This window comes from Hippocampus guttulatus, chromosome 7 (genome assembly GCF_054856545.1).
Source record: "Hippocampus guttulatus isolate MCC_2025c chromosome 7, RoL_Hgut_1.0, whole genome shotgun sequence".
Classification (NCBI taxonomy): domain Eukaryota; kingdom Metazoa; phylum Chordata; class Actinopteri; order Syngnathiformes; family Syngnathidae; genus Hippocampus; species Hippocampus guttulatus.
This window is the reverse complement of record NC_141267.1, coordinates 13,409,421-13,426,047: the sequence shown is the minus strand read 5'-3', so window position 1 is coordinate 13,426,047 and position 16,627 is coordinate 13,409,421. Positions and strand designations below refer to the sequence as shown.

At 41.7% G+C, this 16,627-nt stretch overlaps 1 protein-coding gene across 1 annotated transcript in view; it reads left to right on the top strand.

Annotated features, from left to right (window-relative positions):
- xpr1a (xenotropic and polytropic retrovirus receptor 1a) overlaps positions 1-16,627 on the top strand; it is a 56,733-nt gene that overhangs the window by 540 nt on the left and 39,566 nt on the right. The window contains exon 2 of the mRNA XM_086114911.1: positions 5,728-5,779. Coding sequence (XP_085971037.1) covers positions 5,728-5,779 — 52 coding nt within the window. The remainder of the gene's footprint in view (positions 1-5,727; positions 5,780-16,627) is intronic.

Sequence of the window (16,627 nt, the reverse complement as noted above, 5' to 3'; positions counted from 1 at the left end):
CAGAAAAAAAAGTCCGTCTTTTTTTCTGTAAGCTATGAAGATGCTTCTTTATAATGGAAGGATAATTGACTTATCATTTAGCTTTATTACTGTTGGTTGACAACATTCATTCATTTAATAACCACATAAAATGAACAGTTGAATTAAGCACCAACAATTAATGAATGGGCTTTACTTTAAATGATTTAGAGGCTTGCACTGTACAATATGAATAATTAATCAATAATTCACCTTTGTGTTTTATGTAAAAAAAATAAATATAATTAATTTAAAATTCAGTTATTCTCCATGAATCTTTTGTTTTAATCCAACAGTGATTTATACTTTTTTTCCCCCCTGAACACAAAACACTAGAAATAGAAAATGTGCATTTTTTTCCACACACCCGCTTCCCTTTGTTTGTACTGAGCAATGCTGATAGATCCAGATTTATCCAAAGGGTGTTTCATTGACTCTAAAGCTTCTGTCTGGTTGCAGAGATCTGTTCTGTTTGCACACATGGTCTTTGGTGTGTATTTTATTTTTATTAAGAAGTATTTTATTTTGCTGCCAGCTATGCATTAAGGGTATTATTGCAAACGTGCAGTGACAGCACCATTCCATTTCACTCTATGAATTATAGACAAAGACCCTGCTCACCTCTTTCTGCCTCAGTGACCTACAGGGAAAGCCCTTTTACACTTGTTTTATTTTGAAAACACCACCCTATCATTGAGTTGTATAATTGTTAATAGCAAATAGTTGTATTTGTGTCTTTGAGTGTATGTTGTATAGTCACTGGGTGACAAAAGCATGTTTTGGCGACACTTCGACAGGTGTGACAATGTATGTGTTGATCACACTTGGATAAAAAACGATGAATTATCTTCCCATGGTTACAGTATGTCCCATTGTTATGTGGGCTCTCTGTAATATTTTGTAATCTGTAGAGTGAGCCAAAGGACAAATGTATGGATATACAGCCATTTTACACTTCTGCTCTCCATCTTGTCACTCACATGAGATTGATTGTGATGGACAGATTTAGACTTTTTATTTTATTTTTTATAATTATCCCTCAGTTAAATCGTATACAATACACCCTTCATATTCCTTAGTACTAATTATGTTAATAAATGTAATATAAGCAAAATTTCTATGATCTATCCGTGATATGTAATTAGGATGCAGAAATATGTGCGTATGTATTCCAGCCATCATTGTTGAGTCATTAGAAAAAGTCACTGTCGTTTGCATTGGTCTGTAAATTGGCTATAACTCCAGCATAGGTTCCTATTGCAGGCATGTTAGCAGTGCAGTGACTGAGCCATGACATGCATCACCTTCGGCTTTGTTCGGCACAATATACTGCATAAGCAACCCCAACAGGTTCTAAGAAGGAAACAGATTACGGTATGCCAAAAATGTAGACAGTTTATATTCATGGTCCAATCCCCTCATTTTGATCAAAATGTCTCAATGTTCCACATGCTTGCTGTGACCTGTGCAGTGACTCATTATTCCAGCAGCACAAGTCATTTTAACCGTAACTCTAGGTTCTGCATTTAAATCATCAGTGGCGGATTCAGCGCTTTGTGTAAAAACATCCCTCTGCATTGACACGGACTGATTTAAAATCAGTTTTATGTCTTCCTTTATGTGTCAGTTGGATTAATTAACCTCTGACCCAGTTTTCAATTGCCTCCTCACTATTGTGTCTATTCAGACTGACCATGGTGTCCCCAATCCAGATAAGAAGGCTGCAACAAACTGGCTATTCCTGGAAATATCGTAATTTTAGTTTGCACGGCACTGTTTCTGAGCACAAAGGCATTGACAAGTCTATTGAGTGATGGCCTAATTAGGTGTGAGCTCTATCCTGTGGGATTTTAGGTGTGAACCTAGATGCTAAAAACTTGTTTGGTATGCAATGGGGGGTTTGGATGCAAAGGCCACTCCGACATGCAGATATGAAGTCACTAGCCTTCAGTTCAAGGGTGTAATCCAGAATGGTGACTGGAATTCAGATATCCATTCATTTTTTTGTTTTTTGTTTATTGTTTATTGTTTATTGAGCATATATAGTATACACAATAACAGGTAACATTTGACACCTCATTCGGGGAAAAAAAAAAATATATATATATATATATAAATGAGTACCTTGACTTATAAATGACTCAACTCGCAATTTTTTCAAGAGATGAGTGTTTCTTGGTCGATTTTTATTTATTTATTTATTTTCTTTGAATTGTGCGCAAAAAATTAAATTAACAAGCGCTGGCTATGGTGGCACTCAAATTCTCAACAAGCAGCAGTTTGACAGATCATGAGCAATTGGTTAAAAAAAAAAGATGCCAAGGGCTTCATGCTGTTTATTGGCACTCCCAGTTGAAGCTTTTCACATTGTGTATTTAAAAACAACCACATCTCATTGCCTTGGGAAAGTTCACGCACTTATTTCTAGTGCACGGTGCAAAATGCTGATAACGAATAGCATCTTTGTTGTCGTGTTATAACCCTTTAAGCAACAGATGTTTGAATGAAAACGGTGCTGCAGCACATGTAGAAAGAAAATGTAACAATATTCAGAAGCATATATTCTTTATCCTCTGGGGAAAATGATTACCATTACTGCCGCTGACTGAGTCACTTAGTTATGAAACTCTTCTTTATTTCTGTTTGTCTGTTCTATAATGGCCCCCTGGTGGCCGAGTTCGGCACATCAGAAGCAGCGCAATGTGGGGCTGGAATGAATTAACGGCCTTTTCAATTCATTTTAATGGGGAAAGCTAAGCTGAGATCCAAGTGTTTTGAGTTATTAGCCCGATCTTGGAATGGATTCAAGCATTACTCTACATATTTACCAACCATACACCACAAGGACATCAAAAGTATGGAGTGCACTATTTGCATATTACTGTCCTTAAAAAAAACAAAAAAAAAACATTTGTTTTGTTTTTTTAGTTATGTTGGAGGATGATCAAACAGGGGGAAGTGTGTTGTTGTCGACACGGCGGGATCCCTTGACCGTTCTCCACTTCCCCAGGTCCTCCGCGTGTTCGTTTGATTCGGGCTGAGTTGATGTGCAAAAGTCAGAGGCTGGAAATGGAGAAGTTCTTGCAAGATGTTTTACTGAACGTTCAGGGCACAACACGAATCGATTCGGGCTCCTGTGAGTCTCAGATTTCATCAGGAAGCCCCGAGCAACTACAGTCACACGTACATATAGGCATAGTATGTTAATTATATTAATTAGGGGCGGGCAGTCCTTCCCCTCATGTAAAAATCTGAAACAAAGAAAGTCAAGCAAAGTTCGATTTTGGCATTTTGACAAAGTACAGACCATATCTGTTGGTCCACAAATCTTGAGATTAGGGTTCCTCTTCGAAGGCACTTGACAGCCTTCAGGGACTTTCCCAAGGTGGGAGACGCAAAAGAAAACACTTGGGGGGCTGTTAATCACTCAAGGGGAAATAGGAGCCCAGCTTCACACTACATTCTTTGTTTTAAGTAGCGGATGTTCAGGACAGAGACCTAATAGTCAAGGTCGACCTGTCTATGATACAAAGTTTTAAGCTAAACATATAACATAGGTGATATCTTCAGTTATCCTACCATCAAAATTTATTCATCAAAATATTCAGAAAAACACATTTGATCAACTGTGAACTTTACCCAGACTCAGTTCAGGAATTTTTGTCAAGTTCTCATCCGAAGTGTCTGATAAGTGTGGGTTATACAGCTGCATGCTGTTTCGAAATGACTTTATGGATTTGTGTACTCTATAGGTACTGTATGTGTTTGTGTGAGTGCGCGTGGGCGAATAAGGCCACTTATGCATTTACATTTGCAGTCTAATCACTCATGTGCCCTTCCGTAATGGCGATGATGAGGAGGAGTAGAGTGGATGTGAAGGCTCCTAGTTACACGTCCAACTGGCAAAGTGATGAAATTGCATTTTAAAGCGGGTGCACGTGTGATTCCAGTTTGCGTCCTGTACTGATGAAATTTTGCCAACTACAAATGTTGTGTAAATTGCATATAACATGTCCGTCATTCTTCATAGTTTGTGCAAGTGGGATTTATCAGTGTGTTGGAACAATCTGAACATGATGTAGACAACAGGCATTGGCAAGACAACTGCTGAGAACCTCCTCCCTTTCCATGCACCCCCCTCCTTCCATCCTCACCTAGTCGTTCCTCCCCCACCGGGAGGACATCTGGTCCCAGACCTGCCCTTTCTCCCCCACCTCCTCCTCCTCTTTCACCATCCTCCCTGACTTCTTCACGGGGATCCACTCGGGCTCAGAATCAGTTGAATGAATCTTTTTGAGCTGCAGAACTCTTCAGGCAAGCGCTCTCATCTCCTCAAGCATGACCTCCAAGTGGGTTTATTGTGTCACTCACCACTAAAATACATTTGTTGGTGTCCAGTCTCACTAAGTATGCATTACATTAATGCACAGTCATTTAGAGCTATGGCCCCATTAGGCTTGGATTAGTTATTGTCTACAGGTTTCAACACTGATTACTGGCAAAGCCCGCAGGTTTATCCCAATTCCCCAAAGGGCGAACCCCCTCCTATTTCCTATCAATGCCATCACCATGGCAATGCCTGCTCCTTAATCAACACCTGACTACATTTGAATATCTATTTTTCTCCACTTAGTATTGAAAGTGCGCTAGGCTGCATCTGTGAATTGTCCATGTGGTTCGCAGCAGAACATTAAGGGCAGAGATCCAAGTTGCCACTAACACACAACATTTGACCTCCACACTCATTGACTCGCGATGTCAGAATCAGCGCCTGGACTCTGACTGCTCTGATCACATTTGATTAGACAGCCCCCGCATGTTTCCACTACTGCTGTCACTATCGAATAGTTTTTAAATTGATTATTCTGTCGATTACCCTTAAAGTCTATGACAAAAACATTTTTTTCCCAGATGACAACCAATTATTGTTGTTTATTGGGTACTGTTTAGTGATTTAAAAACAACAATTAGGCAATATCACAAGGGAGGGGTGGATGTTGTACTCGCCAGCCTTTTTGAAACTGATGAATTTACTTGTTCGGTCATTGTTTTCCAAAGTGAAAGCAGATGTTTGCAAATGTCTTCTTTTGATTAAACACAAAAGACAATCCATCTGCTTTCATGAAGGACGATAGAAATCAGAGAATCATTATTGTTGAGGTTGAAATCAGAAGATTTGGATAATACAGTTATATTAGTCATGCTTCATTTTCCAAACATCGCCAGTGCTAATGCTAGCGGCCACGTTAAAATCCCATTGACAGGCTCATCGAAAATTAGCACTGGGTTGTGGGTGTGATATTCATTCAAGTTAATGAATATTCGCACACCAATACTGTAAGATCACACACAGAAAGGTAATATATCAATACTCAAAGGAATATATACAAGTGATGTTAATCAATCGCAACTTTCTTCTTTTACTCTTCCTATCTGAATTGAAGTGTGTCTCCATGCATGCACTGTATCACACTGCCCCCAAGAGGCCAAGGCACCCACAGCAGGAAGATCTGTGACTTACTAAAAAACATTATTGTAATTAGTACATAATATTTTAGACATGTTGTGGCCCTTCTTACCAATTCATTCAAGAAAAAAATATTTTGCACACTTACGTGTACCTACAGTATAAACTGTTGTGTTATGTTGCTTGAGTCAGTGTTTGCAGACAGGTAAAGATCTGTGTTTGTATTTTTTTTTCTTCATTAGGCATTCAAGGATATGCTGTATGCAGCCCAGGACCAAGCCCCCTCCACAGAAGGTAAGAGGATTCCCTGTAGTAAACAAAACACACACACACACACACACACACACACACACACACACACACACACACACACACACACACACACACACACACACACACACACACACACACACACACACACACACACACACACACGTCTGAGCGCACTGCACCCTGTTCTGGGGAAAGTCTGGGGATCCCCAAAATAACCTCCTGAGATCCGCTAAAAATAGTGCCAATTGCCACTAACATGCTGGAGGCTCAAGCAACGTGAGGCTTCCCAAATCATCACGCTGTCTTCAATTGAATTGAATTGAAGAGTAAGCTGCACTTGTTGTATACTTGGTGCATTCCACAAAAGGCAGCTCAAGATAATGCCCAACAAACTTGACTGTCATGTCCTGGTAAGTTGGCATGTCACAATAGAGCGCAAAAACTGCCAGCGCTTGCAAGAGATGACATGGCTGTAATTAGTATTTGCCACTGGACTGATGGAATGTAAAGCATTTGTTTTCATTTTAGGCCTGTTTGTGTCCTGCGATTGGTTGGCTACCAGTTAAGGGTGTACCCTGTCTTTCGCCCAAAGTCAGTTGGGATAGAGGCTCCAGCACACGTGACCCTTTTGGGGATAAGTAATTCAGATTCAGATTCAGAAAACTTTATTTATCCCCGTGGGGCAATTAGAGTTGTGCAAGAGCGGCTTAGATTGCACGACTGTCTGTGTCCTATGTGTTATGTTATTTTTGTTATTTTGACTTCAAAATGGCGCCGCGAGGGTGGCTGCCTTTCCGCCAGCTCCTATATTTTGTTGTTCTACTTCTTCCTTTCATTACTTTGCTGCTGTGAATTGGGAATTTCTCCATTGCGAGACTAATAAAGGCTTTCTTATCTTATCTTATTATATAAGGTATATATATATATATATACATATATATATATATATATATATATATATATATATATATATATATATACAGTATATATACTGTATATATAAAGTAATGCTAAGAAATGGATGGATTTTTGGGGAAACATCCTTTAGTTTCACATCGGAGACTTTGCGATGCGGTTACTTTTGTATTGCTGCTTCTGCGCCTCCTAGCATGCAGTTCCGTCCGAACATCAAGTAAATATGATGTGATTCAATCTGCAAAAGGAGATGATGTTACACAATTAATGACCGTGGCGGAGTTGCGTCTTTTTGTGTCTGTAAGCCTCAACACATTAGTGCTGTCTTTATTTTAAAGCAGCTGGCGGGCAATTAACTGTCTAGGTGGTTTCTAATTACATCTGAATGCACGCTGGCTTCTTTTTATGCTTTTGGCAGGATAATTCAGATTTCTCCACTGCATCACACTCAGACCTCCTCCTAATATTTGCCCAGCCTGAAAGTGCGTGAACGAGGACAGTTCTACCATTGAATTTGTAGAATAATAATAATTAAAGCAGCAATGGACAGGACCGATGATCCTGCTCGGATGAGAGTTGATTATTGGAGCCAGTTTTTATTCTATGTATTGTATTGGCAAAGTGTTGATATGCCCGTTATTGGAATGTAATGGCACCTTAACTTATTTTATTGCAATTTTTGTGTGTTTATTCGTATTGGGATTGTGTTGGGAAAATAGTATTTACATTTATGTATTTATTCATGTAATTTCCCTGTTTGTATAGGATCTGGGTAAAGGGTAGGAATGGATGGCAATACAACAAGGCAGCTATTGTAATTGTAATTACTGTCATGGTTTACTTATTCCTTACTTTTTGGGCATTTTTAAAGGAGTAGTTAAGCAAAATTAACCCGTACACTTCACTTCAACGGATTATGTTGCATCAAACAAACCCAAGCAACATTTGAATCGGGATTTGTTTGCTCTATGTTTGGCCTAATTTCTGTTGGTGCAAGATCAAACGTTCTCCTCCCCGTGAAGAACATTAATCACTCGGAGAATGTACAGTAATTAAGAGAGCTTGTTGCAACCCAACACATAGCCGCAACACATGCACATTACTGCGTCTGTCATCTGCCGTTTGACCCTCTCGCCCCTCATTAAGATCATTTTGGACCAGTCCCTTTATTGGTTGCTGTGCAGTTGAAATTCATTCACTGCAGTCCCACCAGTTGTGTGGCAAACCGGATAGCGCCGGGAACAGCTGGTTGCATCTCGAGTTGTTCCTGTTGGAGGCCGTTACCGTGAGTTATGCTTGAGTCTAATTCAATTAGCCCCGCTGACTATTTCCGAGCTGAGACCAATAGCACTGCATAATTAAAACCCGTCATTAACTGGAATGTGCGCGCAAGTACATTTGCTGCACATCTCGTACATTCTTGTATTTATGAAGCATTTTCTATTCTTTTAAGTCACCTGGGCCTGGCCTTGACTCATTAGCCATTCATGGTGCTGCGACCTTCCCATATCATGGAATGTGATGGTGTGGGCTTGCACACGTATACGTTGTCTGTGAAAGGAAAGGGTAGCCACATGAACGATAAGCCCTTGATTGTCGGAAAACGAATGAGTCAGGCCAAGCAAAGACCAAATTGGAGTGAGGGCGGTAAGTTAAAAATACGAGTTGTGAACCTCTCTGTCTTTTCACTGCTCTCCTGTGGCTCTTCTGTCAGGAATATTCCTTCAGGGCTTTTCATGTTTTATGCAGTCAAATCAATAATGCTATAAAAGAGTGGAGCCATGTGTAAAAATAGGATCCTCGTATTGCTATGTGTACATGACTATTATTTTGCTTTATCACTTCGAGTAAACATTTATGATATTTACCTGTACGGTAAATTTATGTTGTCCTATGTTACTGTCTGTCACAAGTCACGATGCAGTAAATATACGAAATGAACATTTGCATTTGTGAAATATGGCACAAAATATTTAATCGGTCGCTTGTTTTCAGCCATAAGAGAACGTGTCCATTCATTCAAAAGATAATTTGTGAAGTAAGATGTCATTGATGTTGAGAAAATCGGTCTCTATTCTAGTTCTTCCACTACAAACTCATCTGGCCATCCGATTATGCACAAGGGGTATTCATGCTAGAAAAAAAAATATCCTTCCCCAAACGGTTCTGGTACAACGACTAATTCAGATTAAAAGGGATCCACAGTACAGTATGTGGTCAATGACAGTTTCTAACTCGGTGATTCCCATCCACTATGCTGTTGCACATTATTTGAATGGTGCACATCATTGTGTACCACAGAAAATTGTCCTAAATATTTAATTGGGCTGATTTTTTTTTTAAACAATTTTTTTCCTTTGTTTTGATGAAGCCCTCCCGGGGATTTTTTTTCTTCAATTCCTGCGATATCTTTTTCGCAATTTTGTATACGACTAAGCAGTCCCAGAATTCACACTGAGTGCATAAAGTTTTGATTAAATTGATACAAGATCATCGTCAATTATATACTGGAAATGCTTTTTGTGACATTTTTATTTGGGGCGGAGGTATGATTTTTGTGATATAAAAAAATGGGAAACACTGCTCAAATTCAATGAGTAGTTCTGCGCCCCCATGGTCGTGAAGTCTTAATTTACTCTTACGATATGTTAGTGGTCATTTCTCGCTCCATTTTTATAACCATTGCAATCAAAGCAGGATGGGAGATTGATAGCTGAAAATCTCCTGATTTCATCATTTCCCAATCAGTATTTCAACGTCTGCATTTTCCACTCTTCTTAGACCTTCCAGCCAGCAGTTATTGAGCACCTTTGTTGTTCAAGCCTGCCCCTTTGTCTGCTGTTCTTGATCAAAATGATGAGAAGCCAGTTTAAGGCTGATTTGTATTCTGCAGGCATATGTGAAGGAATATCTGTTATTACTGTCACAGTGGCACTCTTTGAGGCTAATCTTGCCTCCCTCTGTAAAACAGAACCCGTCTTCCTTTATTTGCCAGTGTTTTTCCCTTACGGATAACCAATATATTTTTTCAGCAGACATTTGTTGCCAGGTGGACAGTTGGACGTATGTACTGAGATCGCCGGATACGCAGGCTGCCAATCAAGCAGACAGATCGGAGTGCTGAGCAAGACACTTTCAGAGCAGACAGGATCATACATCAGGCTGCATTATTGATGGGATTCTTACTTCCCAATTCTAATTGTTAGCTTAGGTATTGCCATTGCACGAAAAGATGTATGGAATCATCGACTGTCTTGAATGCGATGAGCCTCATGGCGACTGTATTCTCCAGAGAATGGAAGTATACCGTACTGTGCTGGATATTAAATTCTTTTGCCTTTTTGTAGGGTGGCCTCAACCGTACCAGAGCAGGTTTAGGTGCCATGGTGGATCCAACAAAGCAACACAGTAGAGAGGGGGTGCTTGTTTGATGCAGCTGTCTCTTTGATGAGGCTTCTACGGGTATTAGAGAGGAGGCGGGCACGAGAGGGTCAGGGTCAATGCATGCCTGGGATTGCTCTCCCAAGGTCAGGAACTAATCGAATGGAGGTAATGAACGATGAAAGGGTGATATGTAATTGGTCAAATAGCTGTCCAGCAGTCGACTTGTTTCTGTCTGATATGACAATTATGGACAAAATGAAGCAAGAAATGGAACAGAAACGATGGAAAGCGATCCTAAATGAGCTAGTCAATGACCATTCAGGCAAAGAAAGGCATAGACCAACAGAGAAGAGTGGGAAGGAGATGCTTTGGGCGTCAAACAGACAGACAGAGTGAGTGGGAGGTCCCTGGGCTCATCTCCAATGCATGTTGCCCTGCATTAGCGCTACAGCCATCCTGCTTGAGGAGGAAAGGGAATCTTCACAGTCTTATATCCATCTATCCAGCAATCCATTATTCATCAGTGAATTAGATCTCGCCTCAATGAAGAGGAGGAGGAGGAGAAGCGCGTAGAATCGGTTGGGGGGGGGGGGGTTGAAGAATCACGGTTTGATTCAAACTTTAGGACAGAGCAGAGGCTTTGTATGCTGATGTTGCGCTGGTGTTTTAAGACGAAAGGCATTTATCAGGAATTACACTGGTATAAAAGCAGAGTTTACAAAAAGCGGAGTAAGAATATTTCAATGACTGGTAGATGTTCCGTCACACTGTGAGGGCGTTGTTGGGTTCTGAGATGATATTGGAAAGGGGGTTAAAGAGAGGTCTATCTCAGAAGGTCAAAATCATACCTCTCATCTTTCTATGTGAGCTCCCAAACGCTTATAAAGACTGAAGGCTGAAGTGTACATTTACATCTCAGCCTTGGTTATGACCTCCTAACCTCTTCGCCTAATAAGGCCAGACTGTTGATGAGCCCGGATGCTCTAGACAAACACTTGTTTTGTTGATCTACAAGCCGTGGCTCAATTGGAAAAAAAAGAAATCCCAGAAAAGGTTGAATAAACAACAAGCATAACTCCTCTAAACTGGCTGTTTGCCAGGTGGACAACACTCAGAGATCCACCCAGTCTGAAGCATGGATGGCACATGAATGAAAGATCAGTTGTTTAAGACTCAGCTGTGGAACTCTCTCGGGTATGTTTGTTTAGCATTAGAAACCTCTCTCAGGATAAGATTAACCTCTTCATTGAGGCAATTGATTAATTTTCATCAGAACTGAGCTTCATAAAGATATTTGGCTGCCATCTGTACAACTCAATACAATACAATACATATTTATTGATATAGCGCTTTAGGTGAACTAGATTCTGTTGTATGTAACCCATCAATCTGACTCCATGGTCCACCGCCCAGAATCAACATAGTTCACTGCATGGTCGTTTCCAACATGTGCGGCAGTAAATTGAATGTTTGTAAAGTTTAAAACAGATTCTTTGGTGCACAGACACCAAAGGGTCCCAACAAGGCCATTTGAACCGCGGTGCGCCTGGCCGACCAGTTGGCTGGAGTTTTTCCCACTTTCTCCTTTCCCCACTAGATTATACTCACACCGCATCCGTCTATCCTTTTTAGGTTCTCCATCAGTTCATCATCATCATCATCAAGTGGGCTCAAGCACGACACAGATTGCCTTGTGTGACTACACACTACAGCCACATTTCTACTTGGCAATTCAGTTCACACTACGGTATGGTTAGGATCACTAAATTCAAAAGTCGGGGACTTCAGAGATGGAAAAAAAATCCTCTGCAGACATGAGTGGACACAAATTATGTGCGTGCAACAACTCGGCAAAGTGGGCGTGGAAAATAATAATAATAATAATAATAATGATAATAAGGGGCAGCCCGGTGGTCCAGTGGTTAGCGCGTCGACCTCACAGTGCAGAGGCACCCGGTTCAATCCCAGCTCCGGCCTCCCTGTGTGGAGCTTGCATGTTCTCCCCGGGCCTGCGTGGGTTTTCTCCGGGTACTCCGGTTTCCTCCCACATTCCCAAAAAAAAAAAAAACAGGCATGGCAGGCTGATTGGACACTCTAAATTGCCCCTTTGTGTGAGTGTGAGCGCGCATGGTTGTTCGTCTCTATGTGCCCTGCGATTGGCCGGTAACCGGCTCAGGGTGTCCCCCGCCTACTGCCCGGAGACAGCTGGGATAGGCTCCAGCACCCCCCGCGACCCTAGCGAGGATAAAGGGGATCGGAAAATGAATGAATGAATGATAATAAGGAAAATAATAAAGAGCATGCATGCAACTGTCTCCATACTTTTTTTTTTGGATCTTTCCACACTAGCTACAGACACGCAGTGTGCTGCAACTAAAGGTGTGGGTGTGATTGGGAACTATACGCAGTGGATGACAGTGGTGCCATATGCTAAAAGCTATTTCTGCTGTTTCTGCAATTAGAGCCAACCAATGAAATGAAATCATGACACTCTGTCCTCTCCGCCTGTCAACACATTGTTGTAAATGTGGTGGAAAATGAGAAAACGCATAATTACTTCATTAAAATTGCCACTCTGATTTTAGCTCTTGGAATGACTCCCACCGATCAATTGCCTTTTTTCTTTCCTGCGAATCAGAGGATCCATTTGCCATTGATGGTGTCCTTCACTGCGGCATTCCTGGGAGGCTGCCAGAACCTTCTTCACAATGGCTGGCCCACAGGAAAATGCGGTGAAAATGTACTCATCATACGGAACCAATGCCAATACAGATCTTATTTCACCTGGCACCAAATCAATCTGATGTTGAGCGTACCTGGTGAATTAGGTGCCCCTCATGTATTTCATTCTTTGCATATGGATACCTGGGAGGTGATAGTGATGGTAGAGTTTGGTGCAGTTTGTGGTAGCAGATGTCTAATGATGACAGACGTGGGGGGGGGGGGGGGGGAGCGAGGTGAGATTGGTGGTAATTGGAGGGCAGGAGACAAAAGCCTCAAGGGGCTCTTCTTCCACAACCTTAGAATACATCACAGCAAGTGAGAAGTGAAAATACAAAGAGGAAGAAATGTTAAGAGGCTGTCGGCTCCGGTTTTGCCCGAGTACACATATTTAACCAATTTCCAAAGATAGCAGCAATAACATTTCCTAAATCAAATGAGGGCCAAGAAAACTACTGAGTTCCCCTATTTTCCACTGTCACTGTCTTCTTATCCAAGGACAAGATCAGCGAGACAAATCAATAATTCACTTCTGTTGTTCTCTCCCAGATTGCCTCTCTCTTTCTATATTAAATGTTGAATTATTAACAGTGTTTAAGATTGGCAATATGGGGGGGGGGGGGGGGCCCTACAGAAGCCACGGCTAAACAGAAGCACAGAAGCCGTTGATTCGTTTTCTGCGGAGATCGGAGCACCTCTCACAACGCGCCACTCCAATCCTGGAATCACATTCATATTTCCCGTCATCGTTGAGCATGTGTATTTTTCCTTCCGGTAAAATCCTCCCTCATCCAGCTGCTATGTGCCGCTGCCTCTGAGAATATTCATATTTCATCTACCGCTCGGCATGTATTAATAACACGGGTACATGGCAATGACTTGAGTGCGGTTCACTCTAAGGGTCAAATCTTGTGGATTTATGGTATACTCGAGTCGTATTCGTGTCTACCTATCATGAAGTGGTCTTTTCTTCATCATGCGACTGTATCGTGGAGAGGGGGAGTCCTGAGTGTCTTTTGAGTAGAACAACAGTTGTCTCTGTTTTGCATATTGTCCTGGGGGCACACTGCTCAGCTTCTCCTTGACAAGTGCTATCTGATAATTAGACCTCATAATCACCCTATTAGTATGCGGCTCAATTGAGCGGAGAACTGCGTATTGTTCCCCCCGGCAAAGAACCGAAGCCTTTTGTAAGAGAATTATTGTCAATATCGTGTTTGGGATTTCTTCACAACGCGCTGGTACATTTTCAATCTCGGAGTCTTACATGTTACTTCAGGAAGCCTCGCATTAGGAGAACACTGTTGGTTTCTTTTATTTCAGCTGTCACATAAAACCGAGCTGAACTTTCTCCATCACGGTTACCATGGCACCAAAGAAAGAAAATTGAGTCATGTGAGCCTTGTTTGGTTCCAGTGGTATTCTGGTGCCAAATGCAATGCTTGAAGGACTTGGAGGATTCAAGGCTGGTGTGCTCAGGGGAATGCTGTAATCACGCAGGAATACTTGTGACCAAAATACTAGCTTCACTATTCCACAGGACGTCTTGTATCCCAATACTTTTGTCCAAAAGGTGCATTTTGCAAAGTATACTGTCAAGGACATAAGTACAAAGCAAACAAGTATGACAATTTGTATTAGAAAAGTCACTACGTTGGACGACTGGAGTAGGCGCAGTTAGTTGAGTTTATCTTCTCTCTCTGGGTTTCACCCACGCGCACAAACGTCCACGATTTGTCGTCGTGTTAGTACCGAGGCCGGGGCCGAAGAATGGATGTGAGCCGACAACTCCACTGCCGGCTGTGCGTTAATAGACTGACTGTGTTTGTATCTCCTCACTGCATGCTTCCCTTGAAGCTCTGGCTCTTGTCCACTTCACACTGCTGAGGGACAATACGCACTCACGCCGCATGTCGCGTTGCTTGTTTGATTACAAGATGGCCTTCAATCATGAGCCTGCTTGTCGAATTAGGATTTCAGACGCCTGTTGAAAATGTTTAGCGCAGTTTGTTCATTAATCATTTTTCCAATGAATTCACACGGCAGTGAACCGAATGAGAAATCACGCGATGCAATTCTAACTGATTGAAAAGTTATTTACGTTGTTAAAAATAGTACTTCCTGCTCGTGTACTGCTTCCTGCTTATGTAAATCACAGTAATAACACAGTAATAACATAAATCTAAAGCAGCACATGGTCAATATGCTCCTAATCGGATTGGGTCAGGAAATTGGTCCTGATCTAATAACGTCACGTATTGGATTGCCTCCTGCATTGCCTGACCAATAAAGGTAGAATGCACAGTATGATGCCGTACTTGATTCGGCGCGTTATATTCAATAAAAGAGAATGAGAAAACACTGTAATATGATCTGAGTCGCAAAAGGAAAAAAAACAGCATGTGTAAATACGTGCATGTGCAATGTTAAAATAAGTAGATTTATCACTGCTACTGCACCAACAGTGTTCTGATAACTGGCAGAATATATGAACAATCATACTGACAAGCAATGATGAGTAATTTAACAAAAAATAATGTCACACATATAAAGCATAATTCAAACTCCCAGTAAATCAGAATCTTAATTAGCATTCAAACGAAAGGAGACCATATGATATTGCTGCTACTATTCCGGCAAGATTTGGCTGTTGTGGGACGTGCGTTGGGCCAGGCGCAGGAGAATCAAGGTGTGTGAACTTCTGTGAATGTGAAGACGGCCTTCAAGGTCGCCACAGCGGCAGCTGCAGCCTCCCGATAAGACTCACACTAAACATCTTCATTTTTGCGGACAGAATGAACTGAAATTGGGGAATAAACGATTGAGAAACACAGTCTGAAAGACACCCGCTTGTGTAACGTGGCATTTCTTTAGAAGCTCGCGGATTAGCGGACATGAAACGAGACGCTTTCCTCCAGAGGCGAGAAAAATTCTGAACGGTGTCTTGCAACTTTTTAGAGCACTTCTGAATGCATTTTCTAAATAGTACAGCGCTGAGAGGTCACAGTAAAATTGCAGATTATCTGCTGGGGACGTATTTTTATGCGCCATTTGTGTCTGCCACGGATTACTGTCTGCTACTTTCATTCTCGAGCATCTTAGAGCCTGTTTTAAGAGATTCTTATATGAGGAGCTTTTTGTTGTTTTTGTCGCCTTTTTTCTTGAACAGCAACTTCAACGCCTCGACCAAATTTGAACAAATTCATCACTCCGGACTCTAAATTTGAGAAAAGGAAAAGTCAAAATAGAGCATGTCTTTCATGGACTGCAATATTATACTGCAGCGTCAATATTGTATTTCCGAGACTTTGTGTATGATGCGTGTGGCAAAACGTGCTCAAATTCATATCCACCAAGCTGTCGGTGCGCTGGTTCTAACGTGTACCTCTTTGGCCTTCTGTGTTAATGGCCCCGGCCGCCATCCGAGTTAATGGATGCTCTGAATATCCTCTACCGCGACGGTCCATCTTCGTTGCGTCTTGTGTAGTTACAAGAATGTTACGGGGGCGTTCATTCCTCTCAGATTAATGGCTCCATCTTGGACTATTGACACAAGACTTATCTTGTTTTTATGAGCCTGTAAGGCTTCTTTCTGTAAACCTTATTGGCACGTGTGTCATCGGTCACAAACACAACACATTGGACCGCCACATATAATACATCCATCCATTTTCCGATCCGCTTATCCTCACAAGGGTCGCGGGTGGGGAGCTGGAGCCTATCCCAGCCGTCTTCGGGCAGTAGGCGAGGGACACCCTGAACCGGTTGCCAGCCAATCGCAGGGCACACAGAGACCAACAACCATCCACGCTCACACTCACACCTAAGGACAAATTGGAGGGTTCAATC